Source organism: Athalia rosae, chromosome 5 (genome assembly GCF_917208135.1).
Source record: "Athalia rosae chromosome 5, iyAthRosa1.1, whole genome shotgun sequence".
NCBI lineage: Eukaryota > Metazoa > Arthropoda > Insecta > Hymenoptera > Athaliidae > Athalia > Athalia rosae.
In genome coordinates this window covers 14,424,979-14,452,125 of record NC_064030.1, presented here as the reverse complement: position 1 = coordinate 14,452,125, position 27,147 = coordinate 14,424,979, and the positions used below count along the sequence as shown (strand labels likewise).

The 27,147-nt window shown below is 42.5% G+C and overlaps 2 protein-coding genes and 1 long non-coding RNA gene across 5 annotated transcripts in view; all 3 read left to right on the top strand.

Moving 5' to 3' along the window:
• Window positions 1-14,184, top strand: part of LOC105684340 — an 80,910-nt gene extending 66,726 nt beyond the window's left edge. Inside the window, exons 6-17 of one of the 3 annotated variants that reach the window (XM_048654982.1) lie at window positions 1,299-1,583; window positions 3,082-3,264; window positions 4,923-5,043; window positions 5,194-5,346; window positions 6,027-6,164; window positions 6,238-6,443; window positions 9,174-9,428; window positions 9,515-9,579; window positions 9,668-9,872; window positions 9,977-10,122; window positions 10,215-10,382; window positions 10,484-14,184. In XM_048654982.1, the coding sequence (XP_048510939.1) occupies window positions 1,299-1,583; window positions 3,082-3,264; window positions 4,923-5,043; window positions 5,194-5,346; window positions 6,027-6,164; window positions 6,238-6,443; window positions 9,174-9,428; window positions 9,515-9,579; window positions 9,668-9,872; window positions 9,977-10,122; window positions 10,215-10,382; window positions 10,484-10,774 (2,216 nt within the window). In that variant the 3' untranslated portion in view covers window positions 10,775-14,184. Of the gene's footprint in view, window positions 1-1,298; window positions 2,397-3,081; window positions 3,265-4,922; window positions 5,044-5,193; window positions 5,347-6,026; window positions 6,165-6,237; window positions 6,444-9,173; window positions 9,429-9,514; window positions 9,580-9,667; window positions 9,873-9,976; window positions 10,123-10,214; window positions 10,383-10,483 lie in introns of all 3 variants that reach the window. The other 2 variants (XM_048654980.1, XM_048654983.1) reach the window with 2 other exon arrangements.
• A 160-nt stretch (window positions 14,185-14,344) lies between these two features.
• On the top strand, window positions 14,345-18,665 carry LOC125500933. The gene is made up of 2 exons (XR_007278388.1): window positions 14,345-18,203; window positions 18,371-18,665. It is a non-coding gene; the product is annotated as an uncharacterized LOC125500933 (long non-coding RNA).
• Window positions 18,666-20,423: 1,758 nt separating this feature from the next.
• Window positions 20,424-24,603, top strand: LOC105684353 (glycine receptor subunit alpha-4). The gene is made up of 7 exons (XM_012397643.3): window positions 20,424-21,542; window positions 22,029-22,206; window positions 22,344-22,570; window positions 22,678-22,760; window positions 22,862-23,173; window positions 23,260-23,465; window positions 23,804-24,603. Exons 1-7 carry the CDS (start codon window positions 21,469-21,471, stop codon window positions 23,978-23,980), a joined length of 1,257 nt encoding a protein of 418 aa, XP_012253066.1. The 5' UTR covers window positions 20,424-21,468; the 3' UTR covers window positions 23,981-24,603.
• Window positions 24,604-27,147: the final 2,544 nt, after the last annotated feature.

Here is a 27,147-nt window from a genome sequence, read left to right as displayed (position 1 = left end):
ATGAGACACAATTGACGATTTGTCGTCCGGCGATCGTTATCAACGAGGACAACGTCGAGGGCCTCGCGCGCTGCACGCAGTAAAACACAGCAAAAAAAAAAAAAAAAAAAACATGCACCGCATGATACGATCGGTCTGTGCACCCTTGCATGTTTTTTCATCTCTTTGTATCGACACTGTTTTCTCTGGTCTTTACCGATTGTCGTCTGTTTAACGATTCTTTCACCGATTCCCCCGTCCCTACCCCCCCCCTGACCCCCCCCCCCCCCTCCGCCCCCGATTTTCGCCCGTTCTCTATTTTCGCTTGGGATTCTGAACGATCGCTGCACGTTTGTATGTGAATCATGTATTGACGTGTGTGTAATTATACTTTACCTGTGCCCGTCTGTCCAACATTTTTTTGATATCGCATCTACTTATCTCGTTCATTAACTATCTATCTGTCTGTCTATCTCTATCTCTGTATATCCGTGTTTATTCTGCATCTGTTTTTACTCTGAAATCTATTTTTGTGGACAATGGGGGAAAGTAGAGTGTTCCTCCTGTACGCGTACCCAACTCGTTCTTTCTCTCTGAATACCGACGTACGATATCGCGCGTTGCAACTGAAATGGCTATAAGGGAGTGAGATTTTCGCCCTCCTGCCCTCCCCACCCCCCCCCCCCCCCCGCAAACTATACCGATCAAATCATCGCGATCTATCATTTCCAGTCTCTTTCTGATCACCGCTCGTTTCCCGTGTCGTTTCTTCCACTATTTTCTCTATCCATTCTCTGCGATCGTCGCGAACTCTATCGACGAACGGAGCCGACTCTCCTTCGCCCTCGCCGCGACTCGATCTCCCCCCCCCCCCCCACCGGTTTCTCGTCCTCGTTCTCCGAAGATGAGAAAAAAAAAGGGCCGGGGGAAGAAAGTGCGGTAAGGGCGAAGGAGGCTGAGGGGGAAAAACGCGCTAAATTTTTTTTGCTTGTCAGCCATTTCGTGGGGCATCGCCGCACGTGCGACGGGTTGTTCTTGTTCTTGTTCTCGTTGTTCTTCTCGTCTATCTCTCGAATAACACGCGATACGCGTGACTGAAAAAAAAAATTAAAAATAAAATTGAAAAAAAAAAAACAACGCGCGCGGACGTGCGTACGCGTGTCGCGTGTGGTGCGCGTGTCTCGAGGACACCACTTTTTTTGCCGGCTGAATCCCTCGCCGCCGATGGTGCCGCCGCCGCAAGACATACATCCCCCCATTATGAATGATGATGACTGAAGAAGGCCCCCTCCCTCCGCGACTGTTCTTCTGTGTTTCAGAGTTTCTGCCCTCCGCGACCGTTGACTTATCGGGGACCGACTCCGCGCTCTATCCGTTCGACCCCCACCAGGATAACTTTCAAGAGTTCTGGTTCCCCCCGACCAGTATGTACCCATATTTTCTCTTCCCTGCGACCGCAACCACGCGAACGTTCAATGAGATCGAGGCACGTTACCGCTACCGGGAGTCGCAGCAGCCGCCGCCGCCGCCGCCGCCGCCGCTGCCCGGCGCGCCCGAACTCCCTGGGCGGCGTCACGGGACATTGGGGCATCACGACGCAACCGGTACGATACTTGACCGCAACCGTCACCACCATGAAAACCGTAACCACGACCACCGCCACGGTCTCGATCTCGAACCGGACTACGATCCCGCACCGCATCCGCACCCGCATCCGCATCCCTCCCCCCGTTCCGATACCGAAGCCGATCCCGGACCGCCGCCGCCCCCCCCGCCCCCGATCACCGACGACGATACCAATTCCGTCGACCTTAACGCCGTCGGGGGACGAACGCCGTTCTATGAGCATGACTACGCTTCGAGCACAGTGACCGTCACCGTCAACCGACAAAAGCACCTTTCCAATGAGCAGCATGAACAGAATCGCGGTCACAGAGTCTATCAGCACAATAACAATCGGCACGGCCTTGCACCCTCATCGGCAAACTCCCCGTCCGCGGCGGACGAACGCCGCCATTCCTCGTCCTCCTCGTCCTCGTCCTCTTCGTCCTTCTCGTTCTCCAACGATTCCCACCCGCAGACACAAAACCGTCACAACAACGACCTTAACCAGCACCAGCACAACAATCATCGCAATAGCCAAGCACCCCCACCGGCACCAGCACCAGCACCGGACCACCAACACCACCAGCACCAGCACAACCAGCACAACCATCATCATCATCAACATCATCATCATCGCGATCACGAACGGCACAACCACGGAAAGAAATTTGCACCTAGGCCTACTTACGAGCATCGGAGCGTCGTCGACGAGATGATCGACCTCGACGACAACGAGCTTAAGCTCGGCGGGAGGCAGCCGATCGACCGACTCTTCGGGCTCAGCGAGGCCTTCGAAGGGTTCGTCGACAAAGGTTTGTAGGTAGCGGCAGGTAGTTGTTGGAAAAAAAAAAAACACACACGCACACACACACACTACTACTTCTACTACTACTACTACTACTACTACCACTAACGACTACTAGACGCGTCCCGGCACCAGCACAACTGCACCCCACCGCATATACAATAAGTGATGACACGCATAAATGTAACCTCAGCGATCTTCGATCCTCGTCTCGCTCGCTCGCTCGCCTAAAGAAAAAAAAAACAAAAGAAACAAACAAACAAAAAGAAAAAAAAAAACAAATGGCAAACGGCGCGCAACGACAAATTACCACGAACCGAAAGGTGGTTTGATGAAAAGTAGAGTAGAAAAAACATTTATTTCTGGTACGAAAAACAACCGCCAGATGACCCGCTATTCCCGCAACTTCGAGACTCGAAAAGGTTCTCCTCTTCTTTCTCGGGCCTCGCCGTCACACGAGCCGGCCGAGAGAGTTTGGGAGATCCGATTCTTGTTCGTTGGAGAGAAAAAAAAAAAAAAAACAAAACTGGAATCCGACCTAATCGCCAGCTCTCCACAGACGTTCGACACTCCGAATACCCTCCGAAAGTGACCAGTTTCGATATCCCTCGACATCCCGTCGTCTACGTCGACTATCCTCCCCCATAGGTTTTCCTTCCTTTTCCAATCGAGTACTAAATCGGCATTTGCAGTGAAGGTCATATCACATCCCGACAACTCGACGAGCTTCGAACTGATCGAATCGCAACTGGAGAATCCACTGATAGACGCCGATCACCACGATCTGGACGCCCTCAAACAGATACCGTTACCCGGTGTCCACAGGCGGAAAATTCATCACGGAAAAAATCACACGACCAACGACGACAACTCGGGTAAGTGTTCCCGTGGTAACTATATAACGTGACCTTGAAATAAATTTAAAGGGCTACTCGAGATTCTGTGATCGGTCGTCGGTCGTAGCGACGTGCCGAGCGTCCAATCGGTTGTCGTTTCGAATTAGTTTCTTCGTTCAAAAAAAAAAAAAAAGTTTTTCCCCGTAACGGTGACGAACCGATTGACCGTTCTCGGCACATCGAGGATCACAGGGTCTTCCGTAGCAGATACGTCAGACGTCGTCGACACCGGGTAGGAATTAATGCCCCTCTCGCTCCGCTCGGTCGAGCTCCGGCTTATCCAGTTTCCCGAAGCTTCAGTTTCACTCCTCATCCGTTGTATGCTTTTGTTGGAAAATTGACGATGTGGAATCCGTCGGACGACTTCACGCGTTACACGTTCGTACGACAATTTCGAAATCCACCGAATCTCCGACGATCCCGACGTAGAACGAGACGAAAGCCGAGCGAAAAATATTCGCGCGTACGCGTAACTTTTTTGACAAAAAAAAAAAAAAATACAAAAAAAACAAAGTCTCACGTCTCGTCGTCGGACGGAATCGAGGCAGTTCGATGCGGGCTGAAAAAAAAAGTTGTACTTCGGTAACGCGAGTTCGTTTTATTCCGACTCGTCGCGAAGCGTCGCGGTGACATGTTAAAGGTAAAATCGTATATGTATACATACAGACAAAGTTCAAAGTCACGTTTTATTGATGGGCCGTCTCGTGCAGAGACAAAAGTACGTAAGATACACCACGCGCGTGTTACTTCGCCGGGTAATCGATCCCCCGACGGGTAGGCGGGGGCGGAGGGGACGCGGGGGTGCGGGGGGGGAGGGTCGGCGGGACTCCGTCGGTCGAGTTACCCTTTAATCGTCAGTTTCCTACTTCGGAGGAAGCTCACGACTTGTACGATTTACCGGCACGTTGGCGTTGAACGTTTCCGCCGGTGGTCTTTTTAAATTTTTAATCTCGCTACCAGACCTCGATAAATTTAACGGAAGCTGAGCCGAGCCGAACGAGAGGGAGAGAGAGAAAGAGAGAGAAAGTAAGGGAGGGTGAGGGGGGCAGCGAAGGGGGACGAGAAAAAAAAGCGACGAGCTATAACGCGCAGCCTCATTTTACATCGGGGGGCGGCGAAGGGGGGTGGGGGGTACGATTTCGCCTCCCGAATTCCCTCCAACTTTCCCTCCTCGTAGCCGATACCCGCTCGGGTCTCCGTCGCATCGTTCGCGGGACAAAGAGTGACGCGAACAAACTGCCCCCCCCCCCGGTAGCTACCGGTTTAACCGCTAAATTTCGAGCCTCGAGGCCTCGGGGGCGAGGCGTCGGGTGGGGGGAAAGGGGGGGGGGGGGGGGGAGCGCGGTACGGCCGGCCGGGGTGAACGAGGGTGGAAAAATGGATTTGACTCGATATGGACGACGGGAAGGGCTTCCCCTAACTGATGGCTGCCCCCGAGTCCCTCGCGGTGCCGGGCTACACTTTTATTAAGACAAACGAGCCGCCCCCGCGAACCCCCGACCCCCCGACCCCCCTCCCCCCCCCCCCTCCTCCTCGGCGGCTTCCGGGCCGCCCCCCCCCCCTCCCCCTCCGCCGCCCCCCAAAAAATCCTTAAAGAGCGTAACCCTGACGCCGACCGTCTTCTCGTGGGTCCTCAGCGGGCAGAGGAGCGATCCTGCCTTCTCCGGTTTCGGAAGCGGACGGTCAGAGGATCGCGATCCGGCCGGCGGCCACGCTGACCTTGACCAGCACTTGCCACCAGGCCTATTCGTCCTGCCGGTGAGTCGAAATTTTCTTGAGATACGCTCGGAAAAACTTGAAAAAAAACCAAAACAAAAAAAACAACGGAGTCCGTCCGCCGCCCGGCGACGATAACAATCGAACGGTGGTCAACATATTTTTTTTTTCTCGTTTTCGTCTCACCTTCAGGAACGATCCGGACTGCAGAACGGTCATGCAGCCGATTTTAAACCACTGCGACCTGGGAAGCTGTGCAAGAAATTCCTGTATGGACGCTATGCAGCAATTTTATAGAACGGCCGCCGAGCTTCACACAATGGAGATAGCTTTTTGTTTATGCAGGTAAAAATGCCGAGCATTGTTTTGTCTACATTAAAACGGATGTAAAAAGTGGTGAGTTGTTGTTTTTTTCTGTTTTTTTTTTTCGTAAGGATCGATTAAAAAGTTTAAAGAACCCGATCGCGGTGGAGGCGCGCAGCCCGCGGGCTGGCCGCGATTCTCGTATTGTTTTTTTTTTCTTTCTTTTTTTTTTTTCTCTACAAAAGTCGGATTTGTTTTCCACGGTTGTTTTAGCCGATTCGAGCAATTCGTGAAGAGCTGAAAAAGAGAAATCGTTGAGAAAAAGAGCCCTCCTCTCAGGGGGTATCGGTGTGTCACTGGCGCGTCTAAACTGAACTGGGTAGAAAAAAAAACAAAAAAAACAACAAAAAAAAATAAAAAACAACAAAACAAAGAAACAAAAGAAAGGAGAAAAAAGCTTCTTTAGACAGCTCGCGAGAACCCCGGGCAGACTCTGCGGCGGAATCCTTCGCGCGGAATAAGAGGAGATGTCTTCTTTTAAACGATAAAGCTGTTCGAAACTTTTAAGTGGCTTCGCCTCGCATGAAACAATGCCAAAAACTTTATACCGCCTCTGGAAAGGCGGCTTCGATCCGCCCGGTAAACCGATGATATACCAAACAACGCGTGACTAACAATCCTTCCGACGGAACAATACCCTAATTGTAAGATATCGCTCGCAGGAAATCCGACGACAAAAGGGACGACTGCATCGTTGCTCAAGAAAAAATGCATCCAGTTTGCGCGCAGAGGGTCGAAGGTGTCGAGATGCCGACCTGCCACAGTCTCGCCGAAGTATGCAGGGAGGACAGAGCCTGCAGGTGAGCCACGGGGATTCGGGCGAAAATTTTTCCCACGTCGCTGAAGCGTAACGATCTCCTCTGATTTTTTAAGGGCGAGACTCGAGTACTACGAACAGAGTTGCGCCGTCGACAGTGTGACGAAAAAGTGCGCCGGTGCGCCTAGCGAGTGCCGACGCGCGATGATCGGTATACTGGGCACGGAATTGCGCTCGAATTGCGCGTGCAAAGGAACCGACCTGGCCCAGCTCTACGACTGTCTCGGATGGCAGAGACTCCTCTGGGTTAATCCGTGCGTGGGTAAGTTGGACCTACCCGCTAATTTAGCCAGCCCTTAGCTAACCCCGGTAGCTTTAGCTCACAGCCGATGTTGCCGGTACGTACGTCTGATTGTCGGTAGTCTTGAGATGAGCAAACAGAAGAGCACGGTTCGCTCCACTGACGACAACTGATATACTAGAACAACTGAATCGCGTACGAGTTCACACCGTACATTGTAACGAGACAGAGGAGAAGGACTGTACACAAACCTCAGTCATGATTGGAGTAGTTAGACACTAGGCAAAATGACTTAGGTCGGCGAAAATATCCCTAGTGGTTTTCATGGACACGAACCTCATTCATAACTGAAGTAGTTGGACACTAGGAAAAATGATTTGGGTTGGCGAAAAATATCCCTAGTGGTTTTCATGGACACAAACCTCATTCATGACCGAAGTAGTTGGACACTAGGCAAAATGATTTGGATTGGCGAAAAATATCCCTAGTGGCTTTCATGGACACAAACCTCATTCATAACTTGAGTAGTTGGACACTAGGTAAAATGATTTGGGTTGGCGAAAAATATCCCTAGTGGCTTTCATGGACACAAACCTCATTCATAACTTGAGTAGTTGGACACTAGGTAAAATGATTTGGGTTGGCAAAGAATATCCCTAGTGGTTTTCATGGACACAAACCTCATTCATGACCGAAGTAGTTGGACACTAGGCAAAATGATTTGGGTTGGCGAAATATATCCCAAGTGGTTTTCATGGACACAAACCTCATTCATGACTGAAGTAGTTGGACATTACGCGATATGATTTGGGTTGGCGGAAAATATCCCTAGTGAAATTCACGTACGATGGATGCGGATTGGGCGGCGCCAGATCCCCACCTCTGCCGTCGCGCTGGTTTCAATTCCCCTAGGGATATTTTGCGCCAACCCAAATCATATCGCGCAGTGTCTAACTACGCCAGTTATGAATGAGGCTTGTATACATTATGCACGGAATCGATTGGCTGATCCGAAATTCACCACGTGAAGCGATTCGAAATTCAGTTAGTCAGAATTTCGCGGTCGGAAGGTTGTTGCGCCGGTAATTATTCAGGCAGCGATTTTAGGGCCTCGTCCGATCGTCGGTTACTTCCTGAGCGTGCAAAATTCATTTCATTCGTTGGTTTTCCGATTCTCCTTAGCAGGTGGTATTATCTTGTCGGGCCTGCGTTTCTAAGCCTTCGGACGGATATGTGGAATTTGGATTAGAGGAAGCTTTGTACGTTTTCAAGAGGGCGAGAGGGAGCGGCGGGGCGGTGGGGGGGAGGGGGGGATTTCACTTCCGCTGCCAAAAGCAAGTTCAAAGCTTGCGGTCGAATGGACGTAGCGTCGCTACACTTGTATGTATTGAGGATTTGCCCAAACGTATCGATTGGCTGGATATTCGATGTCAAAATAACGGACACCCGTGTTACTGTTCCAAGTTTACCATGGGCAGTAACAGCCGGACAACGTTGGCCCGACATTCTCTCGCCATCTGAACTCTGTTAAAACTATAATTCCAACGGCATTTCACGCGGCAATCGCAGCTTTGCAAACGAACGCACAAACTATAACATCGTTAATCCCCCCCCCCTTCCTCCCTCCGCCTATACGAGTTCGTTCGATTGTCGAATGTTGAATGTTTGATGAGAATAGCCAACGGCACGAATTGATAGTCGTACGCTACGTGGAAAATCTAAATTAGTGGTCGAATATATGAACGCGGGGGGGGGTTTTCGCTCGGCAATCGGCTGTCACGTTTGCATATCTTTGAAGAAGTTTCCCCCCGAAACGAACGGTGGCCTACGTTTAATTGAACCCCGTTCGGCGACGGGAAATTCGTCCGCTGGTCAAACCCCGGTGTCGCGAGACCGTTGCTTCTCTCCAGTCAAAGTAGTCAGCGTCGAAGTTACGATTCCGCATAAACGACAGCTGACGCTATTTATATCTCTCTGGTCGATACAAAAGCGAAGGTATACCCAGCCGCACAAAGGTCGTTTCGTCTATCCGTAGCTAGAGTTCCAATCACGTTAAAGGGAACCTAAGGTCGCCCCGTGGACACTTCAAAGGAAATTAATACTTCTCGAAACGCGTTACCTCTGCGTCCGATAAACTCCGAGTTTCATAGCCCCACCCCCCATGTATGTATAATACATCTACACCACACACACACGCACACGCACACCGCGAGCGATCGATTTCATTTTATGGACGAACTACTCATTATCGCCACGATCATTTTCAATGTCCACTCGACCGCAACAATGTCGAAAGTGTTACGTCACATTTTCACTCGTCACACTGCGATTGAAATATACATGGAGGTTACTTCAATTAGTCTCCGTTCGTTAATCGAATCCACAAATAGATCACACTACCGATAAGGAACACGGAACATCTGCACCGCTGACTCTCACCATTTTAGGCGTGCGGTCGCGGTTTAGATACCGGCCGATACGAAGCCGAGTGTCCCGTGGAATTAACCCGATTCAAGCGCCCCTCCGACTGTCCATACTTTTCAACGCGACGAACCACATGTTGCCCCGAATCCGATAGAACCGGGTAGCTGACGTCGCGATGCCTTTTAGGATTTTCACCCAAAATCGTTGTTCCGATCGCTTTCGACGGTGTGGGTAGAAACGACAGATTTTCCCGTGTGTGCGAAATGTCATTGATCGCGAAACACGAACCTGAGATTGATTCGTTAAAAATTTGCTTTCGACGATCAGTGGAATCGCAGAAGGACTTTCACGCGCGTAGGAAACAGCAACACAAGCAGCGAACAACAACCGTCGTCGCTCCGTCGACCGGAGTCGAAGAGAACGACGCGGACGATCTAATGGAACCGGAGGGCGTCGAACCGATTCCCGAACCAACGCAAAAAACGATCGTCGATGTGACGGAATCGCTGGAAACGACGACGATCGTTACTACCGTGCCGACCACCACGAGCACGACGACCACTTCGAGCACGATTCCGCCACGTAAGTGAAAACGATTAGCGGCGCGACGCGATCGATGTCGGTCTGGACACTCATGATATTTTGAAATTTTTTTCGACGCGTCGCAGGTTTCTGCGTGGTGCAGAGACCGAGGCAATCGCATCAGTACATAAGGGAAGGAAGGGGAAAGAGGGTGAGTCGATGTTTAGAACGTCCTTTGGTCGTTTCATCCCCCTTACGGGATCGCTCGATCATTCTGAGTCGTTCGTTGTGATTTTCAGCTTTACAGAGACGACGAACCCGAGTGCTCGGAGTTGTGCCAGTGCGGCGAGGGCGAGGTACTGGTCTGCAACACGATATGCGTCGAATCATCCCCTTGCAAAACGGACTTCGCGTTTTACAACCACGCTGCACCGGCCTATCAGGCTTACAGGGGTCGGTGTCTTTGCTACAGCGGGCGGTTCATTTGTATGAGACCCTTTCCAGGTCAGTCCATCGTCCGCGAGGATCGGTAGCCTCCTTTTTTCCCCAACGTCGCGACGGTTGGATCAAAATTTAAGAAAAAAAAATTTCTCTGTTTCCCATCGCAGATGCGTACAGCATACCCCACGGAGTCTTCATGTTCCTCGGGTACAGCGAAGCCGATGAAAACCTCCTGAGACCGCACAGCAATCTCACGGTTCTGGACGCGGTTTCTTCGCTGGACAGTTTCATGCGACAGGAAGTCGACAATCAGGTGAGCCGATCGCCAGGAATAACGGCCAACGATTTTTATCACGAATTTCGCGTCGGACGAAACTTTGACGTAACTCGACCGTTGGTTTTCAGACGGTGTGCACGCTGCTTCTTTACAACGTGACGAAAGAGAACGTGATCGCGGTCGCGAAGCTCAGATCGGAAACAACCGGCCCCGCCAACGCGAGCGGCAACGTACGTCAGACGCAAAATCAAGTCGAAAGTCAGGCGCAAACGTTGCAGCAACTGATGCGGATAAAGGTGAGTTTCTCGAGTCCGAAGATTACCGATAGTCGGACGCGCAGTTTCCGCGCCGTTTTGTATCCGTTCGTTTTTTACTCTTACGGTTTTTTTTCACCCAGGACGAATGCGCGGAAATGCTCCGCGACTTGAGCAACAAGATAAACAACAAACACCACGAAGTTCACACGCATCCGCTTCTCTCGATTTTCAAAATGGCGGAGGTAGAAGTCAGACTTCCGCTGGCTAGCGGGTCCAACTCGTCCCGTGTAACGAAGGATCCGTTCAACGGGATCGCTTTGGCGTTGCTTCTGATCGCCGCAAGTTTCTTCGTCACGAGTAGAAGTAACCGCGCCACCGTTCTCTCCACGCCGAGAACAACGATTAACAAAACCGCGCGCTGTTGTTCGTGACAGAGTAGATTATTCCGCGATACGATCGAAAGGAAAATAACGCTGTACGAGCAACACGGAACCACCACGTAGCGGGTGTGGATAAAGTTGCGGGCGTTGGGGAGCCGAGTAATGGAGAATAATGATTCGCTTGATCCTCCAGTTGTATACGAAAAGTTTTAATTGTTTTCTATCGCGATATAACTCGGGAATCGAGTTGAACGAAAAATTGGCTAAAGAGATAAGGGATGACGTTTCGCGAACGTCGCATATCATTGAATGGGTGACGGAGAAAAAAAAGAAAACAAACAAACAAACAAACAAATTCATAGAAATTACACAAAGAGTGACCACTTTGTCATCGAAAACCGAACAAAGAGGACACCCCTCGCGTTTCTACGTTATTATAAATATAAAATTAGTCTATTTCAATTGAATTCGATCTATGAGCGCCGGAGAAGGCCTATAGTTTATAAATAAACGTTCCAGTTGAATTAAAAAGAGAAAAACAAAAAAAAAAAAACAAAAAAAAAACATATAAATATATACTTTATAATGATAAGTATATTCTAAATGGCGGTGCTGCTGCGCAGAAGTAATTTTGGTCGAATAAAATTCGACGATAATTATCGATCGCTCCGTAAGGAAAAAATTTTCACTTACGTAGGTAATTCTCATTATAGTGATCAACGTCTTCGAGCTGTTTCGTCTGAACGTGGAGCGAACAAAAAAAAATAAGAAAAAAAAATAAGAAATAATCATAAAACAAAAACGTTAGGATAAACACATACGTGAAATAAATTTACGTACGCGTGCAGAATTAAATGTATAATAAATTTAGGTGAAATACAAAAATGTACAGCTTGTGGTAAAAAGAAAAAAAAAAAAAAAACAGTGGAGTATGAGAAAGCGGTTTTGTATAAATGGGCATTTCGAATCGATTCGACCTGGTCGGAGATCCTAGACGACATTTTTCAATTGGGTTTACAAACCATTTCGTACGAACGTATCGGAAAAAAAAAACGATTTCACTATTGTACAAAACGAAAATCAATGAATCGAGAGGTTTTATCGTTGGTCGAGTGCCACTTAAAAATTGAATCGAACCGACGTGGAATGTGCGATACGGAGACACGCGTCTGTCAACGTAAACCGAAAATTGAGTCGCTCGTCGTGATTCCGGTAAAGTCACTCTTATCCTCTGTACTTATCCGATGAATAACGAAATAAGTCCTCGCTCATGCCTACGATTATCGCGTGATGTATATTCATTCGTACACGAACGCATAATATGCCATTCATAATTGATGAAATCCGCGAAATATTGTAGTTCGACGATGAAAGGAAAACGATAATTCAATCGGAAGGCAACGAATTGAAATTTGCAAATGGAAAAAAATTCAATGACCTAACCTATATCTACTTTCAGCGGGTCATTCATTCGCGTATCTCGAGTCGACCGCGCGTTTGTGGCAAAAACTTTATTGGATTCGTTTATTTTTTTACGTTTACTATACAGCGTAATAAACTTACGTACTACTGATATACGCCCCGAATGAATACATACATCGAATGAATGGACAAGCCGCAAGTTTTCCGGACGAGAACGCGGCAAATGAGCTGAATAGGTCGGCGGGAGTTAGAAGTGCATCTCGATCGGCGCTCCATTCAATGTTTCTCTCGACCACATTTCGCCTTTTTACATAATTATAGCTCAAAAAATATGGGTGAATGATTCTCGAAAATTTTCAGTTTCTTCGCCTTTCCCTCATTCCCCGTTACCTTTCCCTCGCCCCGAACCGCGAATTCAGGAAATCCGCGATAACTATTTACATATCGTAGTTATTCGAAAATCGGATGATACAATTCAACGGAACCGTTCGGAACCGATAGAAATTACCCTCTGTCATTCGCTAACATTTTCACGGAATGTAGGATGACGTCAGTTTCGCGGTGGTTCGTGTCTTCGCTAAATGTCGATAATGTAGACTGAACTTACCGACTGTAGGTGTTGTAGAAAATTAACAGTATTTCAAGTTTTTTCAAGTTTTCCCGTGTTAAGAACGTCAAAATTCACATCCAAATGACTGTAACGGAGTTCTCGACTGAACTATGCTCTTTTGTTTAATTATCGACACTTTCGCAAAGCCCACTTTTATAATGACTAATAATTGCCTCCCTATCTTCGTGAACAGTAGTGAGCAAACAAAACTAAAAGAATAAATTTTTACAAGGATTTCTGAATTCGCTGATTGAAGTTATCAATTCATGAGAAAAATTTACCAGGTCGCTGAACGTGCGTCGCACAACCTTCACCCGAAGTTTTTATTACAATTTTTCAATGTTCATCTAAAATTTCACTCATATAGTTAGAAAATATTTCATCGAAACGGTGCTGGCGCCATTTTATCAGTAAAAATAGTTAGAATAAAAGAAAGACCATCGTTTTTACTCTGTTGTTTTTAATAATCAAATCTTTACGCATATACTTATTACGTGTGATCGTTGCTCCTGACCTAGATATAAAAAATTACAACGACGATTGAAACAATAACCAGATAGGGCATCAAAAATCTGAATAAATATCCGAACGAAACAATTTCAAAGTAGGATCAAGAGCGAGGATCAAGAGCCCGACGCTCAAAGTACCTCTTGAATAAATGAAACCCCTGAATCGCAGCATATTTCTATGACTCACAGTTTTGATTTTGAACGCTATCTCTTGCATGTACACGATATTCATTATTCGCGTTTTCTGCTTCTCTTCCGCAAGCTCTTTAGAAAAATAAAGCAGGTTTTATCATTTTGTTCCGTATCCAGTCCGCACGCTCCCCCTTGTATCAAAGGTGCGCCGTATTATTCCGACCTGCTCATAGTATATCCTCAACTTAATCCCCTAACTTACCCTAATCCCAAATCCCTATTCGGAAATCCCTCTCTTTCGTATTCCCGAAAAAAATAAGAGAAGAAAAAAAACAAATTATATGAAAAAACTCAACAAAGCGTTAGACAATGTAGACCAAAACAATAACTAACATAGAATTCTATATAATGTAATAATATTATTATCGATGAAAAAGATGAATGAAAATTAATAATAATAGCCGATATGCATAAAGAAATATAGAGACATGTGTATATATAAATATACTGCATAATATTAATTGCGTAGAAATGATGATGATAATAATGAATTTTAAATTCTCATAAATTTGCAATTACATAAATTATGTAAGGAACAACGTTTGATATTAGCACGTCATTAAAAGTCAAATAATATCTCAAAAGAATATGAATAAGTAGTATATTTTAACCTGAGGCTAAAATTTCCGTTCTAATTTTCGCAAGAAAATTTCCATCCAACTGAATTTACTTGCGACTCTTTTAATTTGACTCTTGATGACTGAAGTTATTAAATAACAATTTGAAAAGAGAAAAAAAAAAAGAAAAAAATTGAGTGAAAAAAGGAAATTAATATAAATAATAATAAGATAATGTAATTAAGATCCGATATGTATATACATATATATGTATTATGTACGGTACGTTCCATGTACTAATTACACACACACACACGCAAACAGACACACATATAGTTAAAAGAAATAAATATAGGTGATAAAAATGATGATACTGTTTGTATGATATGGGAGAAAAAATAAAATAATATATATAATTATTACGTTAAGAGACAGAAAATATATATCAAATATCGACGATACTATACGTAGTGTGTGAGAAAAGAGAGAAGGAAGAGGAAAAAACGATAATCGAAAAATCGAAGAAACGAAGGGAATAAAAATTGTTAATATATTGAATAAAGGTATGAATATAATCCATATAATTATACGTAGGTTAGGTATATAACACTACATGGTATATATGTACTATTACATAAGTATGGAAATACACAAGAAGCGTATAAATATAATACGAACGAACTGACAATGAGATATTGGAACACCTCGCACGCCCTTGTGACAAACAAGCGGCCACGACGACGATAATCGACACTCGAAATAATGGTGTGCGCTGATGATAATGATAATAACAATAACAATAATAATAATAGTAATAAAAGGTAACAATAATAACAATAACGACGACAACAACAACAAGACAAACGATTATCAATGACAATTTTTATTGTTGTTCCATTATTAAAGCGGAAATCCGCATGTATAAATGATATCATAACGAAACCTTATTTTATATATGTATAGTAAAATTATATCAATTAGTGCTATTTATTGTACACAGGAGATACTGAGGCCTGACGTAGGAATAAAATTTGAAAAAAAAAAAATATGTCAGATATGTAATGAGATTACATACCTGATTTATTTTTTCTTTCGGTAATCTTGAATCTTTTTCAATCCTATCCGCGATGATTGTCATGCGAAAGACGCGGAGGAAATGGAAAATCGGGAAAACGAATTATGATCATCAGGCCTCGGTATCGCCTGGTTGAAATTAGTGCGTGGGAATCGCGGCGAGGACTCCGTGCAACAAAGCAATAATGTATAAAACTGGGTAACGAGGAATATAGATATGAAAATGGATGAAACAAATGTGAGTGCGTGTGTGCGAACGGGAGAGAGTGTAAATGAGGCAAAAACAGGTGAAAATAAGCCAAACAAAACAAAAAACAAAAAACAAAAAAAAAAAACAAACAAAAACCAAAATATATGAGAAACTAATAATGCGAAAAAAATTAACATTTCGAGTAACAATTTCATTTCAATGATCGGATCTGTCTTACGTTAAACCTGCGTGTCTGAAAAGGAAGAAAAACAAAAAAAAAAAAAGAAATAGCGTTGCCGTGTATAATTCTAAAAAGTAATTAACCGCAATCACATGTACACCGACCTACATACATATTTATTTATAATTTTTAAAATTCAATAATTGCATATCATCGAATGATCTCTACCTATATACAGTGTACACGTATACATATCGAAAGATTCATCAATTGTTAATGAAATATGATCATCGTCACTAATCGTTAGAATGATTATTTTCATTGAAATATCATTTCGCTACCGCATCTATATGGTTAACCATCGATATATATATACTATGTATGTATATGTATAATAGAAATAGATATGTATATTATAACAATTGCCTGCAGCAGGGGGCTGATTTCCAGAAAATACATACCTACGTCCATTTAACATAAATTATATTAATATAATGAAAAATAACTAAATAATTTTACGTGGTATAATATATCGTAAGTGATCCGGAGTTATATGGAAAGCAGCAATTATGCGGGTATAAATTATCCGGGAAATTTACACCACATGTACACCGAACCCACGCGTTTGTCGTGCAAATAGTGCGAGTGTCCCCCCAAACTGAGCCGGTGACTGTAAATCACGTTATTAATTTAATAATTAATACACCCCTATAGAAATTATTCACCGAAACCCTGAGCCTAAATTCACACCCGTTCAATCGTCACCATCCTCCCCGGGATTCCGGAAGAGAAATAAAATGCTCGGTGTTGTATTTTCCGATTCGTCTGTAACGAAATTCATTCGAAATTGCTCTCGTTTTAAGCCAGTAAAACTGAGGAAACGAGAGCAAAAAATTAAAAAAGGAAAGAATCAGTTTTATATATATTTTTTTTTTCTTATCACCATACGCGTAATGCTCATGGACCCGATGTCCACACTTTTTCATACCTCCCGTTAGATTCATTTTTGTTTTTTATTTTTGAGAAAAAAAAAAAAAAAAATGAAAAAACGTAGCGCAATTTATCGAACGTCTATTACTACGTCTTGTAGCTGGTGTGTGCGAAAAACCGAATGGATAACGAAAATGTGTTCGAGGAAAATTGTACGACTGTAGGGAAACGTGACGTGGGAGAAAAAATTTATGCGGCATACGTTTTCTGGCCCATCCCAACTAACTTTGACTGCAGTGTCGTTCACAGTTTCGTCACGTCCGCGTTGCGGTTATCGTTCAATAATTAATAAGACTCACTTTCACGACGCGTAACGAACGTGAAGCTCGCCGATGGTTTCGAACCGACTGCGCAAAAAATTTTTTACCCGCAACACTGCAAACTGTGCATGACGTAAAATGTTACATTTTTGTTATACTTGTCGAGTCATTTTTTTTATCTCTAGAAGTTGTACTTTTTCAAACGTTTTCGTCTATCCACGCCGCAGCATATCGGACTACTCGCGTTATCGGACGGAGTAATAGAAAAAAGACGAATTAATGAATTAATAAATAAAACGTGAATGCATAAAAATGAATGTGAATTAATATCTAAATAAATTAATTGAGGAGCTAAGGAAAAAAAAAATGACTAAGAAATATGTAAGCAGGTGAAAAGAAGAAGAAAAAAAAAAGAAGAACATATTAGTCGTATATAAGCTCTCATTGTACATTGAGCATTATACACGTTAAATATGTATGGTGCAAAGGTTGTAGCCCGTTGTTTATTAAATAAATAATGTCTAAGAACTGATTTGAGTCTATTGATACACAATTAGAATGAGTAACTTCTGAAATATTGTTATCTCGCCGCGAATACGGAAAAATCTCCAGTTTTTCGAAAGAATTTAACTCGCGCGTAGGATTCATTCCACCAGAATAAAATCATTCCAATTGGATCTGGTGAGATTTTTTTGAGAAGCTCGTCACCCATGGAAAAACTCTTGAATTATCGGAAATAATCACCGCCGAAAAATAACAAGACACAAAATTTTTTCAAGGGTTCGTGTCTCCGCTAAACGTCGGTAAAGTAGATGTAACTTACCATCTGTCGATAATGTTGTAAATGAACAAAACTTAAAAGTTTTTTTTTCGCTTTTCGTCGGTTAAGAATTATATACAGATACTAATACGCAGAATCAACCGATTTATCGTAGAAAATAATCGAGTATCGGCCTCCTACCGATGGGGAAAAATGATTTCGTAGGGCCCGGTGAAGTGCAAAAAATTACGGTGATTCCAGATTTTCCTGCGGACGTCCGTTTCGTTGCAGTTAAGATATTTTAGTAGACAGTTGCACGGAAGATTCGAAGAAGATTAAACTTTTTCGTTTGAAAATTAGGACCATCCGCGACGCGAGAAAAGTGCAGGCAATATCGTCGGTCGGAGGGAAGAAAAGGTACACTTCGGACGGTTGCAACTTCGAAAGCGACATACACGCAGGTGTAAACATAGGTGAGTATCTGGCACAACGCGATCGATAACGAATCACCATTTTATTAATAACGTTAAAACTCTGACGAGGGTCTTCTCGCTCGCTAAAATTCCACAACTCGGGAAGGCTGGCCGGCATTCCAGTAGTAGGTAGTAGGCAACCGGAGAAGCAGAGAGCGGTCGCAGAGCGATAATAGAGAATAGAAAATAAAATAAAAGGAGCGGAAAGAGGCAAAAAAAAACTAATACCCAATGCTGAAAATATCAGAGTCCATATTATCAGGTAAAGTTTCTATTCGTTATTCTGTTATAAAGATATCCACTGTGATATTATGTCGAAACATTTATGAGCTTCCTTCCATTTTTCTGGTATCAAATAACACGCATAAGCTTCGACTATATCGGACTTATTATTATTTCACTTATAGATATTCTGTTTTTATTTTTCAGAAGAGTGAGGGACAGCCTACGAAGTCGTATAGCCGTATGTCCGCTGAATACAAAAAATTGGTGCATTGGTGCAAAATCACTTATTCTACGGATGCACATTTATAATTGTAACAAATACGTACCTTTGGTTCTTTCGGATGTGATTGAAGAAATATTTTATTTAGATTTGAAGAATTAGACGAAACTATCGTCGATTATGTTGTTGTCGGATTGATCGTCGGTGTACACTGTACAAATATGTTCGAATGTATTTCACCCCGTTGATTCTGAAAATAAATATTTGCCTTCATTCGTACATCGATTGTTCAATTGATATCGATTGAATCCCTGCACTCGTCATTGATTGACTTTCGTCAATAACAAAATGTACATACCGAAATCACGACACACGTTACATATAGCACGAAACTATTCCGATTCGAAAGGACCCTTCGCCCGCCACGTTATCCGGCGAAAGACCACAAATCAAACTGACGAAAACGTCACTATTTATCTGTTTCGGAAAATAATGAAATGACGACAATTCGCTCAACGTCGTCGATAGATCAGTTTGGCTTGAGGATTTAGATTCCTGGGTTCGATATATAAAAGAATAATGAAACTCTATCCAGAATATCGTTGATTTTTTGTCCAAAACTTGAAAAAAATCAACGGCTAAAAAGCCTTTCATTTCTACAATCCATATGCCATAATGTCATTGAAGATTAGGTTGAAATTATTTCTCTAACTCGACGCATGTAATTCGGAGATGAATCGAAAAATTTCGTCGAAGCAAATGTGCAGCTTGATTGTTTTGTCGGTTGTTGATCACCTTCCCGAAGATCGTAATAGAATATTATCGACGAACTACAGGACAAACCCGATATTCGTTGAATGTACAAAATTGCTTTTTAGAGCTTGAAGTGTTACAGCGTTTGAGCGATAGTTCAACTCTCTTCTGCAAGAGTTTTCATCCCCTAATAGCCGATAATTGGCTCATATCGTGCTGCGTGTATCGTACCGGTAACGTAACTTTAATATTTTACTCTCAAACGGGGGGAAGGGGAGGGGGGGGGGGGGAATGCAAGAGAAAATAATAGCCGGGTAGAAACAGGTGTGTGTGTGTGGCACTCATAATTATCGAATAGTGTTAGTGCGGGGTGTACAGCGTGCGCGGAGGCCATATTCATCGAAAGCGGAGAAGCGTGAAACGTACATGGAACGCGGGAGAAAGGCCGTCGGGGGGGAGGGGGGGTGAGGGTGCGGGGCTGACGAAAAGAAAGAGAAAAATAATTGTAAAAAAATGAAGGATAAAGCGAGAAACCTAATGGCCAGTTGTTGGTATTTGCCCGCAAGCGTGTCAGAGCTGGCGCGACCCCACGAGCTGCTACTAGCTTAACCCCACTTGCTCCCTATACGGCTCTCTTTCAGATCCCCAACTGCACCCGTACACACGGCAAGGATTATAACTCCGATGCAACTTTTACAACCCGCGTCTTTGTAATCGAATCTTTTGAAAATGCCACCGATGAAACGTCGGATGCCCAAAAAATTATAAAAAATGGCCGAATTTATTCCAACAAAAACGGATCCGAGCCGAGGATGACCTTTCCAAAATTCCAACATCCCGAATCGCGATTATTCTTGACATCCCTGAAACAAGATGATACTCGATTCGACCCTTTCCCCGAAACGATTGAAATATCGCAGAAAGATTTTGACCCGACCTAAAAAATCGCGGTTCAAAAATTCTGACCTCAGATGACGCTGCGAGTGAGCTAGGTCAAATTGGCAAAAGCGTCTTCTGGGAATAGAAACTCACGGCGGGCAGGAACGCGGCTGATAACAATGGATAACCTATTAGAGTTGTAACGACGCGTTGAAATGTTAACGTCGGTGAAGGAGAAGAAGATACGCGAGGGACGTGTTATACATAATAAGCGATGCAGGGGGGATCCCCGACGACGTTATATTACGAGGTGGAGAGATTTGTCCGCGGATAGGGCGAACGAAGAGTAGGGCTTAATCAGTTAGTCGATAGGCAAATTGGCTTAAGAGTCCGTCAGCGACGTGTGGTTTAGAACTGGCGGTCTCTCGCCGGTGCTGCACCGCGACCCGCCCGCTAATCTTCGGCCTCGTCCTCGTACCTGTCGTCTGTCGTCGTCAGTAGTAGTCCTCGTCGTCGGCCAATCGTCGTCGTTCCGACGCGGAGAGAAAGAAAAAAAATAAATAAAAAATAAAAAGAACGAACGAACAAAATCTAAAAAAAAAAACGGTCTCAAAAAGTGACGCGCCGAAAGGAACAACGTCGGGGACTCGAGGAGGTGCGAGGACCTGTACAGATTCCCGTGTACCCAACGCGTTTTCTCATCTCACTTTTCATCGGCCGGTTGTTGTTCGATTTCGTTGTGATCGGGTGATTTTTGAAAGAAAAAAAAAAAAAAAAAATTCGCGCGTGACAATTCAGGAGTGTTCAGGATACACCGTGACATGAGGAACATAAATTTACGGATAGGGTACGGAGTATCGAAAAAGTTTATTTACGAATAATGATAGGAATAACGGAGAGTAAGAAGTTCGTTAATTTTTAAAAAAAGCAATCTCGCAATACAAAACACTTTGTCAGAGTAAATGCCGAGGCGATATTATGTTAGTGGAGAAATAATAAAGCAGAGTACGGCGAGTACGGAGGTGGCGGCTACCGGTGAATTTTTTCGACGAGAACTCGCGGGATTTGGGAAACCCGAGACGTAAGGCCGGAAAAACTGTAAGCTCGTTACGGCAATTCTTCGACTATCGTTACCTCACTCGTTCGAGTTTGTTTATTCCATCCAGTACGGATGTAACGATGTTGTAATATTCGGGGCGAACGGATTCGAGAAATGCAGGCGAACGTAGGTACGACGAGAGCGACGCGGGTCGATTAGATTTAAAGAAGAGACAAAATTAAAAAAAATCAAACACGTACTCGCGGGGGAAAGAAGATAGAGTTGTACACGGAGAGCGGCGTAGAAGAGGAGAAAATCCGAAGGCCCCGGGTGAATAGCGCCGGGACAAAATCGAAAGAACTAGGTGACGATACCGGAAATACGGTGGAAGTGTATCTCGCCTTTGCAGGGATGAGGAGACGATCGGTGGTGGTTTTGTGTTGCTACCTTTACACCCTTTTCGACATAGCGGCGTTGCATTTTCCGTGAGTATGGAACGGCGAAGAGAAAAAAAAAAAAAAAAAATGAAAAAAAAAGGAAGCAAAATAAAAAAAACCTGGAACGCGTCGTCTAGATGCTACCGGATAGCGGGCGGGTCACGGACCAGAACCAGTAACAATCAGGTCGCGACAAGCCATTTAACGACGCGGTACAGACGATTAACACCTTTATACTCCACACTACGAGACCATTCAAGGCTTTCCATTGCGTAATTAAAACTAAGAGCGTACAACGACTGACGAGTGAAATTTAGCGAAAACAGTTTTTTTTCACCATTCGAATAAAAACTGGAAAAGATCACCGCGTTATTTGTTTCCTCGCGTTGAATAATTTTCACAAACCGTCGAGTATCGAGATGGTTTTTCCGAATGTCGATTGCGGACTGTTTTTTTTTTTTTTTTTTTTTCCTCTCATTTTACTCACCAGCGATATTTCGTTGAGGAATTTTATTTTTGAGTTTCGATCGACAGAGACCTGGAGCTCGAGGAATACGGAAGAAAAGAGGCTTCCTTATCTCTCAGGGATATTTTGCCCCTGAACCCGAAGCAGTACGACAAACACAGAGCGCCGAAGTATCAGGGACAACCAACCATAGTCTACTTTCACGTTACCGTACTAAGTCTGGACTCGATAAACGAAGAATCGATGGTGAGTCGGTTGACGGTTCTTCTTTTTTCCCCCCCCCCAACTCGATATGACGAGCCCAAAAAGTTTGCAAATTATGAAAAAACGTTGAGAAAATCAGGATATAACGTCGACTGAATTTTTCGAATCGTCGAAAAAAGACGTATGTTGCAGACATATTTTTAGCCCAGAGCTGGAGAGATTCCCGTCTGAGATTACCGGAAAACATGTCGGAGGAATACAGGATATTGGACGTCGATTGGCTGCACAATATATGGCGTCCGGATTGCTTTTTTAAAAATGCTAAAAAAGTCACATTCCACGAAATGTCCATACCAAATCATTACTTGTGGTTGTACCACGACAAGACTCTTCTCTACATGTCAAAGTTAGTAGGAAATACGACAATCGTACGACAGTCATTTTTCAATTCCGTACGAGAAAAAAAACTATCGGCGAATTTTTTATTTCTAAAAGAAAATTTCTGTGACACAGACTGACACTGGTCCTCTCTTGCGCGATGAAATTCGAGTCCTATCCGCACGACACGCAGTACTGTTCGATGATGATCGAGAGTCGTGAGTATCGGAGGGAAAAATTTTTTTTGGCCAAAAAAAAAAAAAAAAAAAACACGCTCGTCTCTCACGTATTTTGAAAAGCAAATATTTTCAATTCGCAGTCTCCCATACCACCCAGGATCTGGTGTTCGTTTGGAACATGACCGATCCGTTGGTCGTCAATCCGGAAATCGAACTGCCGCAACTCGACATATCGAACAACTACACAACCGACTGTACGATAGAGTACTCAACGGGGAATTTTACTTGCATACAAATCGTTTTCAATCTACGAAGAAGATTGGGATACCACCTGTTTCACACTTACATTCCCTCCGCTCTGATCGTGGTCATGTCTTGGATAGCGTTCTGGATAAAACCGGAAGCCATTCCGGCCCGCGTTACCCTTGGTGTTACTTCACTTCTGACTTTGGGTGAGTGGGAGTGGAATCAAAAGTTTTCCAATCGAGCCTTTGATAGCACCGATTCGTTCATCGTACAAAAATTTTCTTTCCCACAGCCACGCAAAACACTCAATCTCAACAATCCTTACCTCCAGTTTCTTACGTCAAGGCCATTGACGTCTGGATGTCATCGTGCAGCGTCTTCGTTTTTTTATCACTGATGGAATTCGCGGTGGTAAATAATTACATGGGTCCCATTGCCACCAAAGCGATGAAAGGTTACTCCGACGAGGATCTTCGGCAAGCTATCGACGAATTCAAGGTACGTCCATAATTATTACGAGCGAATTTCGAACGCTGAATTATTCAGACTAAAGAATCGAGGGTCGGCTGACCGTGAGAGTTTTGGTTTCATGAGTTCATCAATTTGAACCGCTGTTCTCGTTGCATGTTCGATTTTGTCGGGATCTTCTTTACCGACGTCGCGGCATCGTTCTGTTTTACCGACAGTTCTGTGGGACCTAAAATTTCACGAGGTTTACCACCTTCTCGCTGTTCTTTAGTCTATGCAATCAGGTTCGATGAGCGATCGAGAGATCCGAATAACCCTTGGAAAATCATCCCCTGAAATAAAATGAATTGATGTGAATGAAAAAACAGACGCCGATGCGATCAGAGTCCGAAAGAAGCAGGAGTCCGGGTCGACCGCCAACGGTACAATACGAGACTTGTTGCCAGGGTAGAGCGACGGCCATCTACATCGACAAAGTTTCGAGGTTCTTCTTCCCTTTTTCATTCTTCATATTGAACGTCGTTTACTGGAGTACCTTCCTATAGCCCATTTTCGAAACGAATCGTTATAGTTACCAGCCGGAACAGTTGTAGCCATCGTCATTAGCCCTAAATTATATACATTTATATACAAAAGAGAATAAATAAAGAAAAAAATTTAATCGTCCACCCCGCAAGTGCGTAAGTCAAAATTGATTTTTAACATTGCGTTTCTTTTCGATGTCGTATCTCCCCGATTCATATCGATTCGAATCAAAAAAAGCCTCGTCAAGAACTCAAAGAATCGAATTTGAAGAAACAAAAATTTTGTAATAATCGTTCGAGAAACGTTCCAAAGGATCGATACGGTTCCGACGAGTCGAATCGGATCTGTATGATTGATCATGGCCAAAGCGAAGAAAAGTATGTCGATCAATTAATTGTCATAAGATGGATATCGTCGGATTCGTTGAGAATTTTCTCTTCAAGAATGGAAAATTCGAAAAATTAAATACATAGGAAAAAAGCTGTTCAAGCTGAAACGATACTTTACGCTCCGGACAATAATGTCATTGTCATCGTCAGTATTCGTGCAGTAGCTAAAAACCATGAATAAAATAAACGCATTACACATGTACATGTATTTCATAATGTACGCAATACAAAATGAATAAAACATTAGTTTGTTTTTTGTTTTTTTTTTTTTGCAAATTATTTCTGTGTCCGTATTTCCCGCATAATTTATTCACTTATCACCCGTATATCTATAAGAATTCATTAAACATTACATTCTAAACTATTATCACCAAAGTTAAAATCACCTAATTTCATATCTGTTCGTATTATAATAAATAAAAATTATAAACCATCAATTCAATGATAATCGATAATTTTAACAAATATAAATTTGTTCATAAAATTATTCTTTAGTTCACTATATACTATATCCTCCGTGATTAGTGTCCACCATCGTCATCCCTCTGGCACCTTTAGCGCCAGGTCGGGATTCGATCAAAAACTTGGCTGGTCCTTTACTTATTTATTATAAATATTATATTATATTATATCGTGTACTTATTTCAATTATTATTATTATTGGTTTTTCACCACACGATTTCGCGATTATTATTAAGTTAATATAGCGTAGTTTCCGCTACATTTGTTCAGTAAACCTTATTGTATTAATTAATTTGTTGCTTTTATCGATATAATTATTATTATCATTTCTACAAACAATAATGATCATATTAACGTTACATCTGAACGGGATCGTTCGTTTTGAATTCAGGCTTTTTTTTTATCTGACCTCAACCTGAGCTTCAGCTCGAGTTTTATTTTTTTTAGTATTGAAATAATTGAGTAGGTTATATTTTGACTTGATTTCGGTTTTTTCAATCAAGTTTAAGTATGATTTTCTTATCGAAGAACATTATAATCATACGATTCTCATGTAGAATTCTTTTTTGCGATGTTTCAATTAATTTTCATTCGACACTATAAAAGAAATGAAAAAATGAAAGAAAAAAATAATTTCAAGTTTCTGGGTAGTTTTAAAATTGTTCTTAATTTTCTACGTACTGCGTCAATTGTCGAAGCGTCGCGCATTCTAATTTTGAACCATTTATACGATATTTACTCTGAGAACATTCTTCGGAATATTTACCTGACAATAAAATTCATCCGAACATATGGGAAAAACAGACCAACGATATATCAGTCACCGTAACTCTCTGCAAGAATAACAGAGTCGAAGATCAAAGAGAATGAAAAGAAAAAAACCGCATAGGTTTTTCTCTCTCTCTCTCTCTCTATTCTTCTCTTTTCATCGCGTCTCACGCTTATTTCATTTTTTATTTTCATTTTTTCTCAATGGTTTTCTTCAGTTTTCTTCGTGGTTACTTGTAAATTAGCGTCACGTTACATTGTATTCGTTCGAAACTTGTGCCCACTGCAACTTCAATTTTTTCTTTGTTTCATTATTTTTTTCAACATCTGGACATTGGAAAAAAAAATCATCGGCAAGAGAAAAAAGACGAGTAGATGAATAAATTGAATAACGATCGTTCTTGTTTTTGGTTTCTGTTTATTATATATAATCATTTCTCTTCTAATTTTATTTTATTAATTTATTAATTTATTTTTTTTTGGCTTCTCCTTTTCCTTCTTAGTCGTTAGTTTTTTCATTTAAATTATTTCTATTCTTTCTTTCAGTTTTTCTTATTTCTTTCTCTCTTCTATTAGAATATTATTCATTTATATATACTTCTTTATAAACAACAACTATAGTTTCAATATTATTATTATTTTTATACATAAATGCATATATCTGTGTGTATATATATGCATTTATATATGTATACTCTGTTTCGAACTATATAAATATCAACGAGCGAAAAATACTTATGATATACGAACATAGTTATTTTCTTATAATATTTCATTCCAATTTTTTTTTCAATAATTATAATCATAATTGTTCTTTCTTTCTGTTTTCTCCAGGTTTTTGTTGTTCATGAGAAACTAATGCGTACGTAAGTACATCCATGGGTATGTATAATAATATAAGTAACGTGAAGTAATTTATCTGTGAATGTAAAAATTACGACGAATTCGACCGACACTTGGAACGAAGAAAAGCACCTTTTAGATTTGGGGCAAAAGGAGCGCGTTTCAAATTCCGGGTGAAAAAAACGTATCTCAGATTTATTGAAAATTCAGCACAAACCGTGGGATCCTGACTCTTCGGTATTTTTTTTCGTTCACCCTGAATTTGCAACGTGCTTTTTTCACCGGTGATTTGAATCGTAACATTCTTCGAATCTCGTGTCAAAAACTGAACAATGTGATTTTTTTCGTTTCAAAATTTTTCGCAAAATCTATATAAGGTAAATGTATATGTGTTGGTGAAATTGAACGTGTACAATAATTTTTCGAACTTTTTCAATTTTTTTTTTCTCTCATTTTTGGACTGTGTTTGAGTATTATTTTTTTTTTTTTATATTCGCAGTTATTTTCTTTTCTCTCTCTTATGGTTTAGTTTTTTTGTGTTTCTATTACATTAATAGTTTTTTACTTGTTTCACGACTATAGTTATTACTTTTCTTTCACTCGGAATCTATTACATTTACATTCAATTAATTTTCACGACTAATTGATTCGCTAGAAGGACAATCTTTTTTTTTCTTTTCTATTTTTTTGGTTTTTTCTTTTTCTCCTCCGCATGAATATATGCG

Coding starts and splice junctions, on each gene's coding strand:
- LOC105684353 (XM_012397643.3), top strand. CDS start 21,469: ATGAGGAGACGATCGGTGGTGGTTTTGTGTTGCTACCTTTACACCCTT. Junction 21,543..22,028: donor ATAGCGGCGTTGCATTTTCC/GTGAGTATGGAA, acceptor TTCGATCGACAG/AGACCTGGAGCTCGAGGAAT. Junction 22,761..22,861: donor TTCGATGATGATCGAGAGTC/GTGAGTATCGGA, acceptor TTCAATTCGCAG/TCTCCCATACCACCCAGGAT.